Source organism: Hyaena hyaena, unplaced genomic scaffold, assembly GCF_003009895.1.
Source record: "Hyaena hyaena isolate Hyena2069 unplaced genomic scaffold, ASM300989v1 scaffold_102, whole genome shotgun sequence".
NCBI lineage: Eukaryota > Metazoa > Chordata > Mammalia > Carnivora > Hyaenidae > Hyaena > Hyaena hyaena.
Genome location: NW_024080734.1, coordinates 176765 through 195002, shown reverse-complemented (window position 1 = coordinate 195002; position 18238 = coordinate 176765). Strand labels below are relative to the sequence as shown.

General features: G+C 43.4%; 2 protein-coding genes across 2 annotated transcripts in view; one reads left to right on the top strand and one right to left on the bottom strand.

Moving 5' to 3' along the window:
* Positions 1-16729, bottom strand: part of DOCK2 (dedicator of cytokinesis 2) — a 415239-nt gene extending 398510 nt beyond the window's left edge. The window contains exon 1 of the mRNA XM_039235715.1: positions 16610-16729. Coding sequence (XP_039091646.1) covers positions 16610-16652 — 43 coding nt within the window. The 5' untranslated portion in view covers positions 16653-16729. The remainder of the gene's footprint in view (positions 1-16609) is intronic.
* On the top strand, positions 13707-14130 carry LOC120234073 (40S ribosomal protein S25-like). Its single transcript, XM_039235717.1, has one exon. It carries the CDS (start codon positions 13722-13724, stop codon positions 14097-14099), a length of 378 nt encoding a protein of 125 aa, XP_039091648.1. The 5' UTR covers positions 13707-13721; the 3' UTR covers positions 14100-14130.
* Positions 16730-18238: the final 1509 nt, after the last annotated feature.

Here is an 18238-nt window from a genome sequence, read left to right as displayed (position 1 = left end):
AGAGAAAAGTAAATGAGAAAGCAATCAAATCAGTAAACTAGAAAAAAAATCAATTAAACACAAAAGAAGATAGTAACGAAGAACTGAGGAACAAAAAAGCATGCAAGATATATAGAAAGCAAGTAGCAAAATGTTAGAAGTAAATCTTTCGAGTATTTACATTTAATGTAAATGAATTAAACTGTCTTGGCAAAAGGCAGAGATTGACAGACAGGATTATAAAACAATAACCAAAAAAAACCAAAAAACAAAAAAAACACAACCCCACAATAATCCCACCATGATCCAACTATGTGTTATCTACAAGAGACTCACTTTATATCCAAAAACACAAGTTAGGTTCAACGTAAAAGAAGGGGGAAAAAATGCTCCATGCACATAGTAACAAAAATAACACTGTAGTGGGTATACTAATAACACTAGACAAAAGAAACTTTAAGTCAAAAGTGTTTCAAGAGACAAAGAAGAGTATCATATATTGGCAAAAGGGTCAACACACCAAGAAAACAGAGCAGTTATAAACATATATCCCTAATAACACAGCACCAAAATATATGAAGCAAACACTGACAAAATTAAAAGGAGAACTAGGCAGAGACTAATAATAATCAGAGACTTCAAAGTCCCTCTATCAATAATGTATAGAACATGTAAACATAAAATCAATAAAAAAATAGAATATCTGAACCACACTGTAAATAACCCGACCTAAAAGACATATACAAAACATTCCATCCTGCAACAGCAGAATGTACTTTCTTCTCAGGTACATATGGAACATTTTCTAGAATAGCTCATATGTTAGGCCACAACATACATCTCAATACATTACAAATACTGAAATCATACAAAGTATCTTTTCCAACTACAAAGGAAGAAGATAGAAATGAATGAAATAAAACTGAAAAATTTACAACTATGTGTAAAACAATATACTCTTTTTGAGAGAGAGAACACATGTGTGCACACTAGCGGGGGAAGGGCAGAGAAAGAGGGAGAGAGAACCTCAAGCAGACTCCTTGCTCAGCGTAGAGCCCAACTGAGGGCTTAGTCTTAGGACTGTGAGATCATGACCTGAGCCAAAATCAAGAGCTGGCCTCACAACCAAATGAGCCATGTGGGTGCCCCTAAACAATATATTCTTAAGCAACAAGGACTCAAAGAAGAACTCACAAGGGAAATTAGAAAATATTTTGAGACAAATGAAATGAAAACACAACTTCCTAAAACTTATCGATGGAGTGAAAAAAGTGATTACATCAGTGAAGGGGTCTAGGATAAGAAATGAGATCAGATCCCTTCTCAAACATAAAAAAAGGAGCATTTACAATATTGCTTCAGTGTGTCCCAGAGAAGCATATTCTCAATTGTCCTTTCCTGTTGTCTTTATAACTGCTACATGAGGTAGCTACTATCCTCATTTTACAGATGAGGAAAATGAGGTACAGAGGGTTTGAGTGGTTCACTCATAATCTCCCCTTACCCTGTTGGTAGTAAGAGCCAGGACTCAAACCCAGCTCTGCACCTTGTTCATTCTCTGCACCTGTCTCCTCCCCACAGAACCTAGATGTTCACCAGATCCTGCTTCATGCTTCAGTCTTGCCACATTCTCTAAGGGAAAAGGAGGAAACTTACAGGCTATTTAGTCCAAACACCTATACAAATCAGCCCTTTTACCATGGGACCAACCAGCCTTTGTAGGTACTCATAGTAATGGAAAGTCTCGATCCTGAGAGACAATAAAGCTTGGGAGCCAAGAGTCTATCTGGAGTCAGACAGCTGTGGCTCCTGGATTCAATTCTGCCCCTTATTGGCTCTGGCCTCAACCCCAGAGCCACAGCAGGTGCTTCTACAGGTTTTGCCCTGCACGAGGCCACCCAGGCAAGAGAGCATTGGAGGCTAGTATGCAGCCTGTGATCTGGGCAGGGGAGGGGTATTATTTTTATAATCCCCCCAAAGTCACTGTAGGGGCCTGTGGAAGGCTGCCTGAGCAGCAACTTCACACCCCAAGCCTCATTTTTCCCCAATTGTAGAATGGAGGAGATGATAGTCCCTAATTTGTAGGGCTCTTAGGAAGCTCAGCTGAGATTAAAACACAAACGACTTACTGACGTCTGGCCATAGTAAGTTCTCAATAAATTGTCATCATTTTTCTCTTCATTAGCATCATAAAACCTCCTCAAGCAATCTGTTCAGAAGAACTCCTTCAGAGCTCTTCTTTAGTCACCTTTAGATCTGCCTCCCTGCAGTGTGTAACAACTGACACTGTTGGTCAACACTGAATAAAATTAATCCTTTGTTCAAAAGCAAACCTTGAGAAGGCCCTCAGGGGACTCAGAAATCTCTTCTCCTGTATAAACATAGCATGTTTCTCCATTCCTTTTACACTTGGCCTGATTTCAAACCCTGTCCCCACATAGGCTGCTGACATTTGTACCCACTCCAGCTTGCTGGTGCCCTAACTTAGACTCTCCCACTTGCTCCCTCCAACCCCAGAAATCTGGCTGAGAACATGTCTGTCACAGACCTGGGCAGGGCCAAGGAGGCAACTAAGGTTTCTAACAAAAGAATACCATCCATAAAATCAGTTGGCCTCTGGAGTACTAGCAAATTAGGTCTGTCCATCACACATTAGAAGGGTGGGGCAAAACTGTTTTGTTCCCTATTTCCTCCCCATCTTTCCTTAGGAATCCCTTCCTTGCTCTCTGCCCAGCTTTGTCAGATTAGAAGATTCCAATTGGTCAACTTAAGAAGATGTCTTGCATAGATCTTGAAACATGGTATTTAACATGAAGGTCTGTATTCATTCCAAAGACTCACATTTTATGAAAATGAAAGTAACTGATGTTGCTTTTTAATTTATAAATGTATTTCTGCCTTTGCATAAGGGCCTCTGTTCTCAAGGTTCCATTTGGGGAAAGGCAGACATTACTGACAAAGGAAGTGGCTTTGCATACCAATACCCAATTCCGTTAAATTTTCTAAATGACTAACAGGAAACTTTGAACCAGAATGCCACTGTGTGTTAAAGTTTGATTGCTTATCTATGATCCTCATTTGAGTTACTTCTGACCAGTGTAGAAACAGATCACCTTCTTCCCTATCCCCTGTAGGCCTAACCACTGTCAACTCTTGAATGAGGGATGAAAGGGGCAGAAAAACATGAGGAAGATACAGGACAAAAGATAAGGAAAGCCACTAAAATCAGAGCCTGCCCCACCCTGGTCATGCCCACCCAAGGAAGATGGAAAAGTGGTGGGTGGCAGGATTCCCAGAGACACCCATTCTAACTTCCTCTTTCATGTAAGGTCTCTAGACACTGGAGAATATTGACACATCCACAGGGAGGATTTGACTTCTTCCTCCATCAAACTACTACACCCATGAACCAAGGCAGCCATTGGTTACTGACAAGCCCACTCAAACCAAAATACTTATGGCTGAGGATCAAAGGGATGTTTAAATTACCAGGGTCATCTGGGCTCATTAAACCCAATCCGGATTCTCATATTGGAAATCTGGGTTGGCAAGCCAGTGGAAACAGTACTTTGAGACAGGCAAAACTTTCTACAATCCTAGAAATAGAATCCATTGATTAGTCACCAATTCCACTTAACCATATTGAGATACACAGCTTATTAGGAACCCAAATTGAGAGAAATAAGGAAAAAGTAAACATCATTGTTATAGCATGAAGTTCATAGAAACAACTAGGATGGCTACAGGGGTCCCTGTAGTTTGTGCAATGTTAGGAGGTAAGTATGTGTTTCTCTTGGATTTATAGATGAGGAAACTGAGATACAAAGAGGGTAAACAACTTATCCATCTCATAACTTAGATAGGTAAGTTGATTGATCTGGAAGTGTGCATTCTAACCACTTTATACACTGCTTGCCCACCAAAATAATGTAAACACTTAATGGGCATATATTATCTACCAAGCATATATGATTTTTACAAAGATATTCATCTGAGCACCTACTGTGTGGTAGGTACTGTTCTGAGTCCTGCGGTTACGGTGACAGATAAGACAGATAAAATCCCTAGCATTCTACTAACATTACCTCATTTAATATTCACACTAATCCTCCAAGCTATCACCTTTATGTAACATATGAGAAATTCAGAGATTAAGGAACTTGCCCATGACCACACAGCTAGAAAGTGGTAAAAAGTGGATTCAAGCCCAGATCAGAGTCCAAAGTTCTTGCTTCTTTTAGTAGCCTATTTCTGATGTTACAATTTAGTGTGTGTATAGGTATATATATGTGTGTGTATATATACACTAGATGGATATATGTGTGGGTGTGGGTGTATATATATATGTACACACACATAGTATATACTAGACTTGTTCATTTCCTGTTTTCTCCAGCCTCAGTGAGGGTAAAGATTGAGTCTGTCTTTTGACCACTGAATTCCCAGTGCTAAGAACATCACCTGGCCCACAGTAGAGGTTCAATCAATAGTTAGTGAGCTTTAATAAATACTTGCTGAAGTGAAGGGATGTGAACATGAAAGGCAGGTATGCCCCTTCTTCTAGCTAAATTCTTTCTTGAATTTCTTAAGATTACTTCAGATTACCAACCGTGCTGAATCAGCTTGGTTGGCAATTTTGAGTCCAGTCAAGTAAGTGCCCTGTGATCTTTAGGGTGGACTCATACCTCATCTGGGGCCCTGCTCTTCGCTGACATGTTTGAAAGTAAAAGCTTCAGCAAATACCAAGTGTTAATAGAGTTTGGACAAGTAGATATATAGGAGGAGTAAAAACAACGATGGAGAAAAATAATGCAATTGCCTGGAGTTCACTTCTCTAGTCCCTGAGCTGGACTTTGGAGGGTCTCTACTCTAGAGAGGTACTGAACTACTGGCAGGCCCACTTTCAATCCAAGTGAAACACACTCATTGAAAATACAAAGCATTTTGCCTGAAGTCTCTGGGCAAGGTGTTGACAGGCTCAGCACCGAGGCAACATCCTGATGTTGCATCAGGGAGGGCAACTGTGATGACCCAGCAGAAGCTTCCAGCAGCAAGGCCAGAGCTCACATCCAGTGAGAGTAATGAATACAGTGGGAGAATCACAGCCAGAGGTAACCAAGGAGGAGGTATTCCTCCACTGACCAGAAGACGTAAGAGGAATTACAGCCTCCACTGAGCTTTTCTGTGCGCCAACTATTCCAAGGACTTTACCCACAGTCACCCACAGTCACCTACTTAATCCTCACCATAATTTCTTGGGTACAATCACTGTCTTCCCCATTTTACAGATGAGGTAAAATGTAGTAAGATCTGAGGTAGTGTAAGATCAAGTGAATAGTCCAGGGTGACACAGCAGGGAGAAGCCAAACTGCATATCCATTTTTGGTGAGCCAAAGGGACATGCTCAGCCAATAAGAGAAAGGTGGGTTTGCCATGAGTTCTCTAACTAAGGAGAATGATTCTCAACTAAGGACAGTTTTGTCTGGAGACATTTTCAGCAGTCACAGTCTGGAAAGGGTAAAGGGACAAAGTGAAGGAGCTTCATCATCTAGCTGATAGAGGTCGGAGATGCTGCTAAACATCTTACAGTGCACAGAACAGCCCCATAAGAAAGAAGTATCTGGCCCCAAATGTCAATACTGTCTAAGTTGATAAGTACTACTACTCTAAAGCATCATGATGGGAATCCCTCTCCTTTCCAGGACTGCTATAGGTGCACACACACACTCACACACAAGAGTTGGAAGAGTGGCTATATCATGAAATCAGGGACTGATTTCTTCAGCCCCTCACTTCTAGGGAAGGGAGTGTCTGGCACTCTGCTTGACTCTCCAAGTTAAAAAAGTGAGGTGAGAGAGGATAGTTCCTGCTGTCCTGGAGCTTTTGTAAAATCTAATTGAAGAGACAAAATTAACCCAGAAGAAACAAGAAACTGTCTTAAAAAATAAAAGGCTAAGCTGTGAACCACAGCAGCTGTGGAGTCTCAGAGGAGAGAGATCAAGAGAGGCCCCATGAAGGAAGTGAGGCTGGAAGGAGAAGGAGGGCCAGAGGGAGACCAGGGGAGAGAAATGGAGTGAGAGCCCCTGAGGAGGTGGGGGAGAATAAAGGAGAAAGGGCAGGGAGGAAGGGGGAGGGAATTTGTATGATGTGTACACAGTCCTAGTAAGGGAGAGCTGGAGCATGTGAATAGAGTCCCAGGGTGACTCTATTTGGGTTTAGGGGCACTGGCCAACTATAGGGGTCCAGATGTTTGAGGAAGAGTTAAAGAATACTCCATTTATTGTTGTGCTGCTCTCATAGGACTGAGCCTCCTGACAGGGAAGAGTTAGGACTGAGGAGATGAAGGCAAGATGGGGCCACTCATAAATCTTATGAGACTACTAGAAAGTGAAAAGCCGCCTACAACCTATCACCTCCCATCCCCCACCACTCATTCATCTACCTACTTATCCACCCACCTGCTCATCCATCCACCTACCCACCCATCCATCCATCCAATTAACAATGACTGATTGAGCACCTAATCTGTGCTGGAGAAGAGCAAAAGTCATTGTCTTGCTATCATGGAGTTTATATTCTATGGAAGAACCAAATAATTCAACATGAACTTGCAATGAAGTATGAAGAAGGTGATGGCAGAGCCATGGTAGCATGAAGCAAAAGGTGCACCCACACCCAACCTGTGAAATAGGGACATTGGTACTAATCATGGTGTTGTTTGTTGCCTTGAGCAAAATGAAGAAAGAGAGATTACTACTGAATTGTAAGTTTCCTGAGGGCAGGGACTGTGATTTTATCAAAACCAGCCCAGAACCAACACTTAGCATAATACCCAACTTAGGACCATCGCTTAACATGGGCTTATTGAATTTAATTGATATGAATAGACAATAAAAACAGCTTTATTGTGGGGTGCCTGGGTGGCTCAGTCGGTTAAGTGTCTGACTTCGGCTCAGGTCACAATCTCACGGTTCGTGGGTTCGAGCCCCGTGTCGGGCTCTGTGCTGACAGCCAGCTCAGAGCCTGGAGCCTGCTTCAGATTCTGTGACCCCCTCTCTCTCTGATCCTCCTGCTCATGCTGCCTCTCTCTCTCAAAAATAAATAAAACATTAAAAAAAAAATAAAAAAAACCAACTTTATTGTTCTTCACAGCTCCCAAAACCAAAAATGTATACCTTGGGCAGAATGCCTTAGCTGTGTCTATTGTATTGGTTTACTAAATAGTTACTGAGTAATTTAACCAGGCTCTTACTTAACTCATTTCCATGGATGGGCCATGATGAAACTCTAATGCAAAACTGCATATGTACAGATTTGCAAGAAGGAAGTTTATAGCTTCCACTGGATTCCTAAGGGGTCCCATGTTAGAATAATAATTAGTTTCTCTGATGTAACATGTTCTTGCTAGTGCCTTAGAGCTGGGTGGACTCAAAGTTGACCCCAAAACAGAGTTCTACCCTCAGACAATATGCTATCCATAGGGAGGAGTGACATGTAGTTTGTTACATAACTAAAAGACAAGGTGAAAACAGTACTTCAGTAGAACAGAAGAGGTTCCTTCAGGAATGAAGTGTAAGGAAACTGCCTGAAAGAGGCTGCATTTCAATGAGACCCCGAAGGTCTCTGCTCCTCCGTTTCCTCATCTGTGAAAGGATGATAAAAGTACCCACCTTGCAGGGTGGCAAATGTAGTAGCACAAGAGCTCTGTAAATGGACCGTGTTGAAAAAAGGTGAGCAATGTTAGTATTTATCACAATGTGCACGATAACTTGGATCAAGAGTTTAATGAAGGAAGTCCCGTATGCAATTCCAGTCTCCCTGCTGCTCACACCAAAAACCTTGGAGTCACTCCTGATTCCTCTCTTTCTCTCATACCCAATTCCAGTCTATGAGGAAAATCCCATTTGTTCCACCTACAACACACACATCCAGAATCTAAGCACATCTCACCTACTCCACTGCTGCCTCCCTGGTGTGGGCAACCACCACCTCCTGCCTGGGTTATTGTAGTAGTTGCCTGACTGGCCTTCCTGATTCCTCATTTAATTCCCCTCTCTCCATCATAAAGCATGTAGAATTATTCTTTTCCAACAAGTTAGAGCATTCTACAATTCTGCTGAAAACCTACAATGTCCCACCTCCTTCCATTTGGAGTAAAAGCTGAAGTCATTACATGTGCCAGGCACTACTCAATACAACCTCCCCTCAGAGAATTCTTTTCCTACTCTTCTGCCTCTTGCTTACTTTCCTCCAGCCTCAGGGACCTCCCACACATCAGAGAGGTGCCCTCCTCACGACCTTCACATTGACTGTTTATTCTACCCAGAACATTCTATCCTGAGACAACTCTCTACTGACACCACTAGTTAGGCAAGCAGCAAATTCCCACTTCCTGGTCACATCCTCTAGGTTCAGCGGGCACTATGTATGTCCCTCTGCCAAAACCCAACATGCCGATCATGGTGTCTCAGTCCCAGCATTGCCACCACTCAATCCAGTCTAACAAAAGACTGTTCAACATCTGTTGTGTTCAGAATCTGTGTTGGATCTTGTATCTATGCAAGTCACAGTGTTTACCTAGGTCTCCTTCTACCATCACAGTTTAGGTTTGGATTCAAAGGATCGTCCATTGTCAGGAAAACTCTATGTGCCCTGGAGTAATGTCTAGAGAGGGGTCTGGAAAAGTGAGATATGAAGTCATATCCACTCCAACCCCAGCTTCTATGACTGTAGCTTTAAACAGTGCAGAAGCTGACAGTGTCCTATCGAGGTCACATGGGCAAGGGATGACCTTCTCCAAGGAGAACTAAAAACCAAGCCTTAAAAGGCTTAGAAATTCAGCCATACTGTATTTTAACTCACAGCAATTAAATGAAGTAGGAAGAAAGGAGAAAGTGCCTATTAAAGGGAACATTTGTAGTGTCTCTATCCAGAGTCCTCTGGAGCTGGATGGTGATAAGCATTATCATTTCCCATTTGCAGAACATTTGCTACAGAACACAGAATGTGGCAGCCATGTGTAATTGACTATTAAAGGCCTGTAAGCTTTAAAATACAAACAAGCAAACAAGCAAAAAGAAGTCCAAAGATCCAGAAATTGGAATATTATGGTGACTATACCGCCTGCCTCTTACCTACAGCAGCAATATAAGGATATTGATCTCAGGAAGAAGTAGAGCTTAGTAAACACAGTCTGTTAAGGTTCATTCAAATACAAACATTATGATTGGGAACAAGACAGCCACTAACTGATGAAGTCTCATAAGCCTGGGGATTAGGACAATCTCTTTAGTGGACTCAAAGAGCCAGCCCAGCAGGTACTTCTAAACAATCTCAAATTGCTGAGGCATTAGAAAACAGAAAGCCAGGGACCTAAGAATTGGTGGTAGGATGGAATAAGATTTCCAACACATTTGTTGTTGTTGTTGTTGTTGCATCAGACTAATTTCTAGGGACCAGTCCAAGATATAGTTGGCCTCCATAGCAAAGATACATGTACTAAGATCCCTGCAAGTGTTTCCTTTGGAATTCTTTCCCCCATTGTCCCTCAGAGGCCTTCTCAGACCCTTCTCTCCAATATTCTTATTCATGGAACAAACTCTCTTATTACACTGGCACATATAATGTAATTATATGTTTATTGATTTGTCCACAAAGTCCTTTTCCTTTTTTATCTTTCTCACTAGACTATAAGCTCTAACACTGTAAGAACCATATTGGTCTAATTCTAGTAATTTCAATGTCTAGCATAGTGCCTGGCATATATGAAATCCCCAATAAGTATTTAAGAAATAAATGAAGAATGAATGAGTAAATGACTGAACAAGTTAATGAGCAAAAAATGCTCTCTATCCCTCCTCCTTGAGATCTTCTCTCTCAGAACTTTGAGCAAATAAATACAGATAGAAGATTCAGTAGACACTTGAACTGCAAAGTCATGCAGAATTGGGGTGGGTGGCATTCTGGGGACACTATTATGGTGTTATCAGAATATCAAAGTTATGAAGGAGTAATGGAATTAGAAGGAGTTGGGGAGGACGGAAAAGAGAACAGTGTTGATGTGTCAAAAGAAGCTGGACTGCCACAAGAAAGGGGGGCAGAGCTTTCCAGGGTAGCCTCAGTTCAGGTCCTTCTAGAGGCCTGTCTCTCGTTTCCTGGATTTTTAAAAAAATTCCCCTGATCCTTAAAATATACCTCTCCCATCCTCACATACACGTACACACCGCACAGCTTTTAATTGAAACAGTCTGAATGGATTTTGTTCCTTTAATAAGAGGCTGTGCTGCATAAGATTCAAGTACCCACTGCCCACTCCAAGTCTGTCCATTTTGGCATGAACCAGCTCTGTCCAGGGTCCTGCACTACAACAGCATCATGGGCATTCCTGAAACTGGGGGTGGTCTCAGATTCATCTGTATTCCCCAATGAAGACATGGAAAAGACCCTTTCTCTACTTTTGCAGAGCCTAGTATGGTTTGGATTGTGCCTCTCCCAAAAACGGAAAATGTGCTAAGAGTCCTAAGCCCTAGTAGATCAGTATGTGATCTTATTTGGAGATAGAGTCTTTACAGAGGTAATCAAGTGAAAATGGGGTCATTAGGATGGACTCTAATATAATAAGGAGAGGTGTCCTTATTAAAAGGGAAAATTTGGAGAAAGACACATATACAGGGAGAACACTGTGTGGAGATGGAGGTAGAAATCAGGATGATGACTCTACAAGCCAAGAAGCACCAAAGATTGCCAGCAAACCACTAGAAGCTAGGGAGAGGCATAGAACATATCCCCCCTCACAGCCTTAGAAGTCACCACCAATACTCCCCAACACTGTCTGCAATCATAACCAGAGACAACCTGCATAGAGAAGAGGTTTCTAGGCATCTCTGAAGCCCTCACACCAATTCCCACCCCCATCTCTCTCTGAAAAGCCTGACCTGTCCCTAAATGTCATACCACAGATGATGGGTCATCCCTTATGGACTCAACTGTTATCCATGCCTAGTCTCACAAATTCGTTTGTCAAAGTCTCAATCCCCAGGACCTAAAAATGTAACCATATTTGGGGATCAGTTAATTAAATACATGATTAAAGTAAAATGAGGCTGTTAGTGTGAAGGCCTAATGCCATATAAACTGGCATCCTTTTAAGAGGAAGAGACACGAGGGATGAGTGTACACAGAGATGACCACATGAGGACAAAGCCATGAGAAGGCAGGTGTCTGCAAGCCAATACCTCCGGAGAAACCAACCTACTGACACCTTGGTCTTGGACTTCAGCCTCCAGAACTATGAGAAAACAAATTTCTATTGTTCAAGCCACCCAGTCTATGGTATTTCCTTACAGCTGCCTTAGACATATCATCAAATATCCATCTTCCCTTTCTCCCTTAGAAATGGCACCCCTAATTTTCAGCAGGGTGGGTGGCTGCCTATGTTACAGACTACATTTCCTAGCTTCCCTCCTCAGTCATGTGATTAGGTTTTAGCCAATAGGATACAAGAGGAAGTATTTAGTGGGCACTCAGGTAGGTGTCCTTAAAGAGAAAGGTCATGTCCTTCTGCTTCCCTTCATCTTTTTTTGCTGGCTGGAACGGGGACCTGACAGCTGGAGCTGGAACAACCAGCTCAGTTCAGGAGGCAGCAGCCTCATGGTGAGGAAGCAGCACAGTAGACCATGACCCCCTCTTCGAGGACCATTTCTGGGTTTTCTATTTGAGAGAGAAATAAACTTCTGGTTTGGGTAAGCCACTGTTTTTAGAGGTATTCTATCACCTAGTCACACTTACTCCTAACTAATACTGTTATACTCTTTCCTCTTCCCCCTTTCTGTTCTACCTTCTCTCCTTCAAGGAAGAAGCTCTCATCATTGAGACTCAGGCAGAGAGGATTAACACAGTAAAGGTGAAAAGGAAATGTTAATTGTAAGTAGACTCTTGCAGGGTTAACTAATCAGTCAGTTAGTAGACAGGTAAATTGGCACCTACCTCTGTTCTTGTACTCTTACACCCAATCCCTGCCCTTCTCACAATTAATTATATTAAATTCTTACAAATGACATGCCTACTCAAAACTTCCATTGTGCACAGAACAAAGTCCAAACTTATAAGGTTGGTGCTCAAAGTCCTTCACAATCTGGCTGCAATCTACTGCTCCAAAGTTTTTTGTTTTTGTTTTTGTTTTGCTTTCGTTTTTTTTTCATTGTAAACATAAACATCTAATAAAACCAAAGGAAAATATTGATTATTTGACTCAAATGCCACATACATTCCAACATCTTGCCTTCTCTATGATGTTCCCCTTCCCAGATTCCATCCTAGTGTGGTGCAAAGGGCCTGGGGTCTAAAGTCAATTGAATTTAAGGCCACGCTCAAGTACTTCCAAATTATATGAACTCTGGGCCTTGATTTCTTTCTTTTTTTTAATGCTTTTTTTGTTTGTTTTGTTTTTTGGGTTTTTTTTGTTTTTGTTTTTTTACTTTTTTAAGAGTGTAACAAAAATATTTTATTTATTTATTTTATTTTTTTATAGTTTATTGTCAAGTCGGTTTCCATATAACACCCAGTGCTCATCTCAACAAGTGCCCTCCTCCATGCTCATCATCTATTTCTGGGCCTTGATTTCTTAATGTATAACATGAAAATAATGCCTCCCATAAATGTTCTGGAACCAAAGATATTGCACAAAAATGGGTCTTGTAAAACCACAAAGTACTACACTCATGGAAGGCATAACAATCCTGAATCTGGCATTACTCTGTGTTTCTCTTGGCTCCACAACTATCAGGTAACCCCCTTGACCTTAGTCGCTAACTTTCATTGACGCAACCACATTACTAACGCTTTTCCTGCATTTCCCCATCCAATCCTCACAACAATCTCCCACAACCCATATTATTCATCATTACCACCACTATATTGATACAGAAATATGCCCATATTTAAAATCAGTTCTGACTTCACAGTCGAAGCTTCTAACATTACATATGTCTCCTCAAAGGCAGAGTTTGTGCCCTTTCTTTCTTCATAGTCACACTGTTTTGTCCTTGGAAACACCTATTTCACCTCTGGAACTCTCTGGAATTCTAATGGAGCACATGTTTCCTTCCTTTCCCAAGGAAGGAAAAATAATCTGACTATGGATCTATATGAAGAGTCAACTGGCTGTCCACCAGACAACAAGATGAGCAAGAAGCCAGTGGCTCTGATGACGAAGGAGCCTCCTGTTAAGCCAGCCCCCGAAACATATAGATAGACACCAGCAATCCTTGCGATTTAAGCCAGAAGAAGGCTGGCTAATGTTACCAGCACTGACAAGGAAACCAAATAGGAAAGCAAAGCTCAGATTCTCCTTGTGTTTTAGGCCTGGTTGGGACTCTGGAGATATTTCAAGAACCCCTTAATCCTTTATATGTTTCTCTTTTCTTCTTCAAAGCCGCCGTACTCATTATTTCAAATGCTCTTCATAAAAGAACACCTTAGGGGCGTCTGGGTGTTAAGTTCAGTCGGTTAAGCTTCCAACTTCGGCTCAGGTCATGACCTCATGGTTTGTGAGTTCAAGCCCCTCATCGAGCTCTGCGCTGACAGCTCAGAGTTTGGAGCCTGCTTCGGATTCTGTGTCTCCCTCTCTCTCTGCTCCTCCCTTGCTCGTGTTCTCTCTCTCTCTCTCAAAAATAAACAAACAAGCTTTTTGTCCGACATCTTAGCGAGGTTGCAGTGGTGGCCGCTGCTCTCTGAGCTTAGCTATGCCGCCCAAGGACGACAAAAAGAAGAAAGATGCCGGGAAATCGGCCAAAAAAGACAAAGATCCAGTGAATAAATCTGGAGGCAAGGCCAAAAAGAAGAAGTGGTCCAAAGGCAAAGTTCGGGACAAGCTCAATAACCTGGTCTTGTTTGACAAAGCAACATACGAAAAACTCTGTAAGGAAGTTCCCAATTATAAGCTTATAACTCCAGCTGTTGTTTCTGAGAGACTGAAGATTCGAGGTTCCCTGGCCAGGGCAGCCCTTCAGGAGCTCCTTAGTAAAGGACTTATTTTACTGGTTTCAAAGCACAGAGCCCAAGTAATTTACACCAGAAACACCAAGGGTGGAGATGCCCCAGCTGCTGGTGAAGATGCATGAACAGATCCCGCCAACTGTACATTTTGGAAAATAAAACTTTATTAAATAAAAAATAAAAAAATAAATAAATAAACACTTTAAAAAATTTAAAAAGAATACCTTGAAATAAAAAGATATTAATTTTTTAAGTTACAATGAGAAAACTAGATCATAGATCTGTCTGCACATAGTGATGGTGTTGGGACTAGAATCCAGACTCCTTACTGTTAGGTCTTTCTGTTCCATGACTCCAGTTCCCCATTTCGTCATAACCTAAACCTTGCCTTCTCCTTCCATCTACCCTGGGCCTAACAAACAGGCCTGGAGGTTACCTTCCTTAGTCCAGCATTCATTTGCAGACAAAAGAGATTCCTTTGGTGAGCAGGCACCTACCAAATGCTCTCTGGCTCCCTGGAGGATCACAGACCTTCTGGCCCCCAATGAAATGGAATTTTCACAAGTAAGCATAAAAAATGTCAGCTATACTATCAGATGAAGAAACTTCTGAGCCTAGGGCCTAACAGAGTTCCCAATCTCTGAGCACATAGGTGGGATTTCCCCTCCTAGGGAGTGTGGGAACCTCATTCCATCCTGTAACTCTATCCCATCCTGTGATGTCATGTCCTCAACTAAACCTCCATGCAGAGGACAAAGACTAAGAATAATAACTGATAGCATTTAGTGAGGATTGCTTTGTACCATTGCCATTCTAGGGACTTTATGTGGATTAATTCATTTAGTCTTACAATAACCCTGGGAAGCAGGTACTATTATTATCCCCATTATACAGACAAAGAAACTGAGGCCTGGAGAGAGTAAGTAACTTGTCTACAGGGTTGGGAAGTGTTAGAAGCTGGAATCCAAGAACAGGCAATCTGGCACTAGAGCCGGTGATATTCACACTATAGCACAGGCCTTCACAGCAGGAATGCACTGCAGCCCTTGTGATGGAGGGTGGGACTCTTCTACATCACTCAATTTCCCTCACCAACTGCCCTACATACCCTAGACCACCAATACTGTGTCTTGTCTGCTGCCCAGGCACCTTTGCCTTGTTGTCCACCAAAACTCCCTCCACACTGGCTTCAGCACAAATCTGCTCACGCCTCTTCCCTGCACAGAAGCCCTCCTTGGCTCCCCACTGCCAAAGTAGAAAATGTCTCAACTGCTTAGCCTAGGATTTTTGGCCTTCCAAAATACGGCTCCAGCTTACTCTGAGCATAGTCATTCCCTTCAGGTGAAAGGCACACCTCTCTTCTTTCCTTCAGGTCCAGCTTTCCTCTCCTACACTACACTGGCCTCTCCACCCACAATAGTCTGCCCTATTTAACAGTCTCCATCTTAACTTGAGAAAAATTTCAGCCTAATATCCCCAGCTATAGGGGCCAAAGTTAGAGAGGCTTTGAGGTTAAACATGGTCCTTTTGGGATTTAGTTCAAACTTCCCGTTTTACAGATGAAGAAACCGACCCCCCTCGTGGGTGTAGACTATTGTTTGTTCTCTGGATGGGGACCATTCATCTTAAAATACTCCATAGTGCCTATAGCTAAGCAAATGAATAGATAAATGTTGAACTCTCCAGGGCAGCATTTCTCCAACAGCGGCCTTGGGACTACTGTATTTAATCTCCCCACCCTTCCACCCCACTTGGATCCTCCAATCTCTGCCCTATTCAATCCTCATCTCTGGGGGTGGTGTCTAGCCTCTGCCTGTGTAGGAAACCATACAGCGGTTTTCAAATTCACACTTGAGTTTGAAAACCACAGTGAGTCTATGGAGGTTGCACCACGGGAGCCACTGAGTAGAGTGAGTCCCAGTACCTGAAGTCTCCCTTCCCCCAGCTACCACTTCCGCCCCTGAGCTTGAGGCAGAGGCTTCTGGGAGCTTAGATGGCTGAAGCTGATGAGGCTGGCTTCTTGGATATCCCCAGATAACCTGGCAGAGCAGCCTTTTCGCCCATAGGCTCTCCAGGGCTGAGTGAAGGACTCTGCCCTCCAACACCCTGACACAAGCTAGTAAAGCCCTCTGGACCCGCTACCAAATCAGGGGTCATCTGACCCAGAAAGCACAGGCAGGAGAAGCAGACAGATGGGTGTCACTGGGCCAGGCCGGGCCAGGCCAGGCGAGAGAACGGGTGCTCCTTCTGTGAGGCCAGTTCTCTACAAGGGGCAACGGCGTCCACTCATTGAAACACTGGAGTCTGGCACACAGAACCAGCTTGACAGGGACTGGGCTGGACTGCATCTAGGGGATGCAGAAGCACTGGGGAGAGGCAGGGGTCTGTGTGCCAGGCGGGCAAGGGCACCGGCTGGGCGAAGCCCACAGACAGGGTGCCCTCCTTCATCTCCCTCTGCCTCCTCTACCTCACCCAGCTGGCCTCGCCGCAGGCTGAGGAAGCCACTGTGCCCTGGGACCTTGGGTCAGCGCTCCCGGCCCGCGCCCATGCTGCCCGCCACCGGCAGCATCTTCCTGCGTGCAGTTCTCCGGCCAACTGCCCTTCCCGCTGCTGGGGACCCCGTGCCCGCACCTACCCACGCCGTGCCGCTCCTTGTCAGTTTTGCGCCAGGGGGCCATGGCTGGGCCAGGGGGGCTGTGGGCGCCTCGCGTCGTCCTGTGGGGAAGCAGCCAGGCTAGGCGCTCCGCAGCCGGGCCCCACTTCCTTCCTTTTTTCGAACTCCGTCTCAGGGCCCGCCCTCCTCTCCCCGGGGCGCCCGCTCCTCCCCCTCCCTCCCATTGGGCTGGGGCACATTAGAAGACCAGAAGGTCCACTTCAACCTGCTCCTCCCCAGGCAAGTGGGCAGAAGCCAAGCTGGTACTTGCGGCCTCCCCAGGCCACCACTCCAAGGGCAAGAAGTTCGCAGATAACTGAGCCCAGTGACTGGAACCCAGCTCCCACCCACTGCGCCCGAGCAAAGCTTTGCTGTCTAATGTGAATTCAAATCCACATTTGCTGATAAGCAAAAGATGGGATATGCCTACTTCTTATAATTCTTGTGTGGATTAGGGGAGATAATGTACACAGCAGGTGACAACTATACACCTACAGAGGAGATCATTTGTGGTTTAATATCCTGTTGGTGCCACGGACTCATGAAAAGCTGATAAAAGCCCAATAAACTCTCCTGTGAAAGTACACAAGCATGGGATTTACCAACAATGCCAGAGGTAAGGGTGCTCTGAAAGTCAGCCACAGGCCCCCAGGAAAAATGTCCTAGAGTTAGGCTAATGAAGACATTTTTGGAAAAATCTCATTTTTGCTCTGGGAACAGATTCTATCAAGAAACAAAAAAAGTAGGGGCACCTGGGTGGCTCAGTCGGTTAAGCCTCTGACTTTAGCTCAGGTCATGATCTCAAAGTCCATGAGTTCAAGCCCCACATTGAGCTCTGTGCTGACAGCTTACAGTTTGCAGTCTGCTTTGGGGTCTGTGCCTCCCTCTCTCTCTGTCCCTCCCCCACTTGCGCTCTGTCTCTCTCAAAAATAAAATAAACAAACATTTTTAAAAAGTTTTTTTTAATTAGAAAAAAAAGAAACAAAAAAACCCCACTTTAACCCACAGTAATATGACTGAATTAAAGTCTTCCCAAATTTTCTTTATTCATAACTCTCAGTACTCTTTCTGCCTTACATTAGAGAGTCAATAAGATAGAGTAGACAATATCACAGCTGACAGGCAGCTATGGCAAAATATTAATTTCATTTTATCTAAAATTATTTCTTTTTTCAGGCAGCTGGGTGGGTCAGTTGGTTAAGCATCCTACTTTGGCATCCTACTCACTGCTTGCGGGTCTGAGCTGACAGGCTCTGTGCTGACAGCTCTGTCTCCATCTCTCTCTCTCAAAAATAAACATTATAATAAAATAATTTCCCTTTTGGTTTTCAAGCAGAACAGTTTAGGTAGTATCTTTTGTAGTGAGCAGTTGAGTCAGTCTCAGAACCAGTAGGATAAGTAAATAAATATAAAGAAATGTAATGTAAATATAAAGAAATTGGTTTATGTGAATGTGGGGCTGGTTTGGCACATCTCAAATCTGTAGGACAGGCCATCAGGAAGTGGAAGCTAAAATTTTTCAGGCAGGAGTTACTGTCCACAGATGGAGTTTCTTCTTTTTCAAGGAAATCTCATTTGAGGCCTTTCAACTGATTGGATCAGGCCTACTCA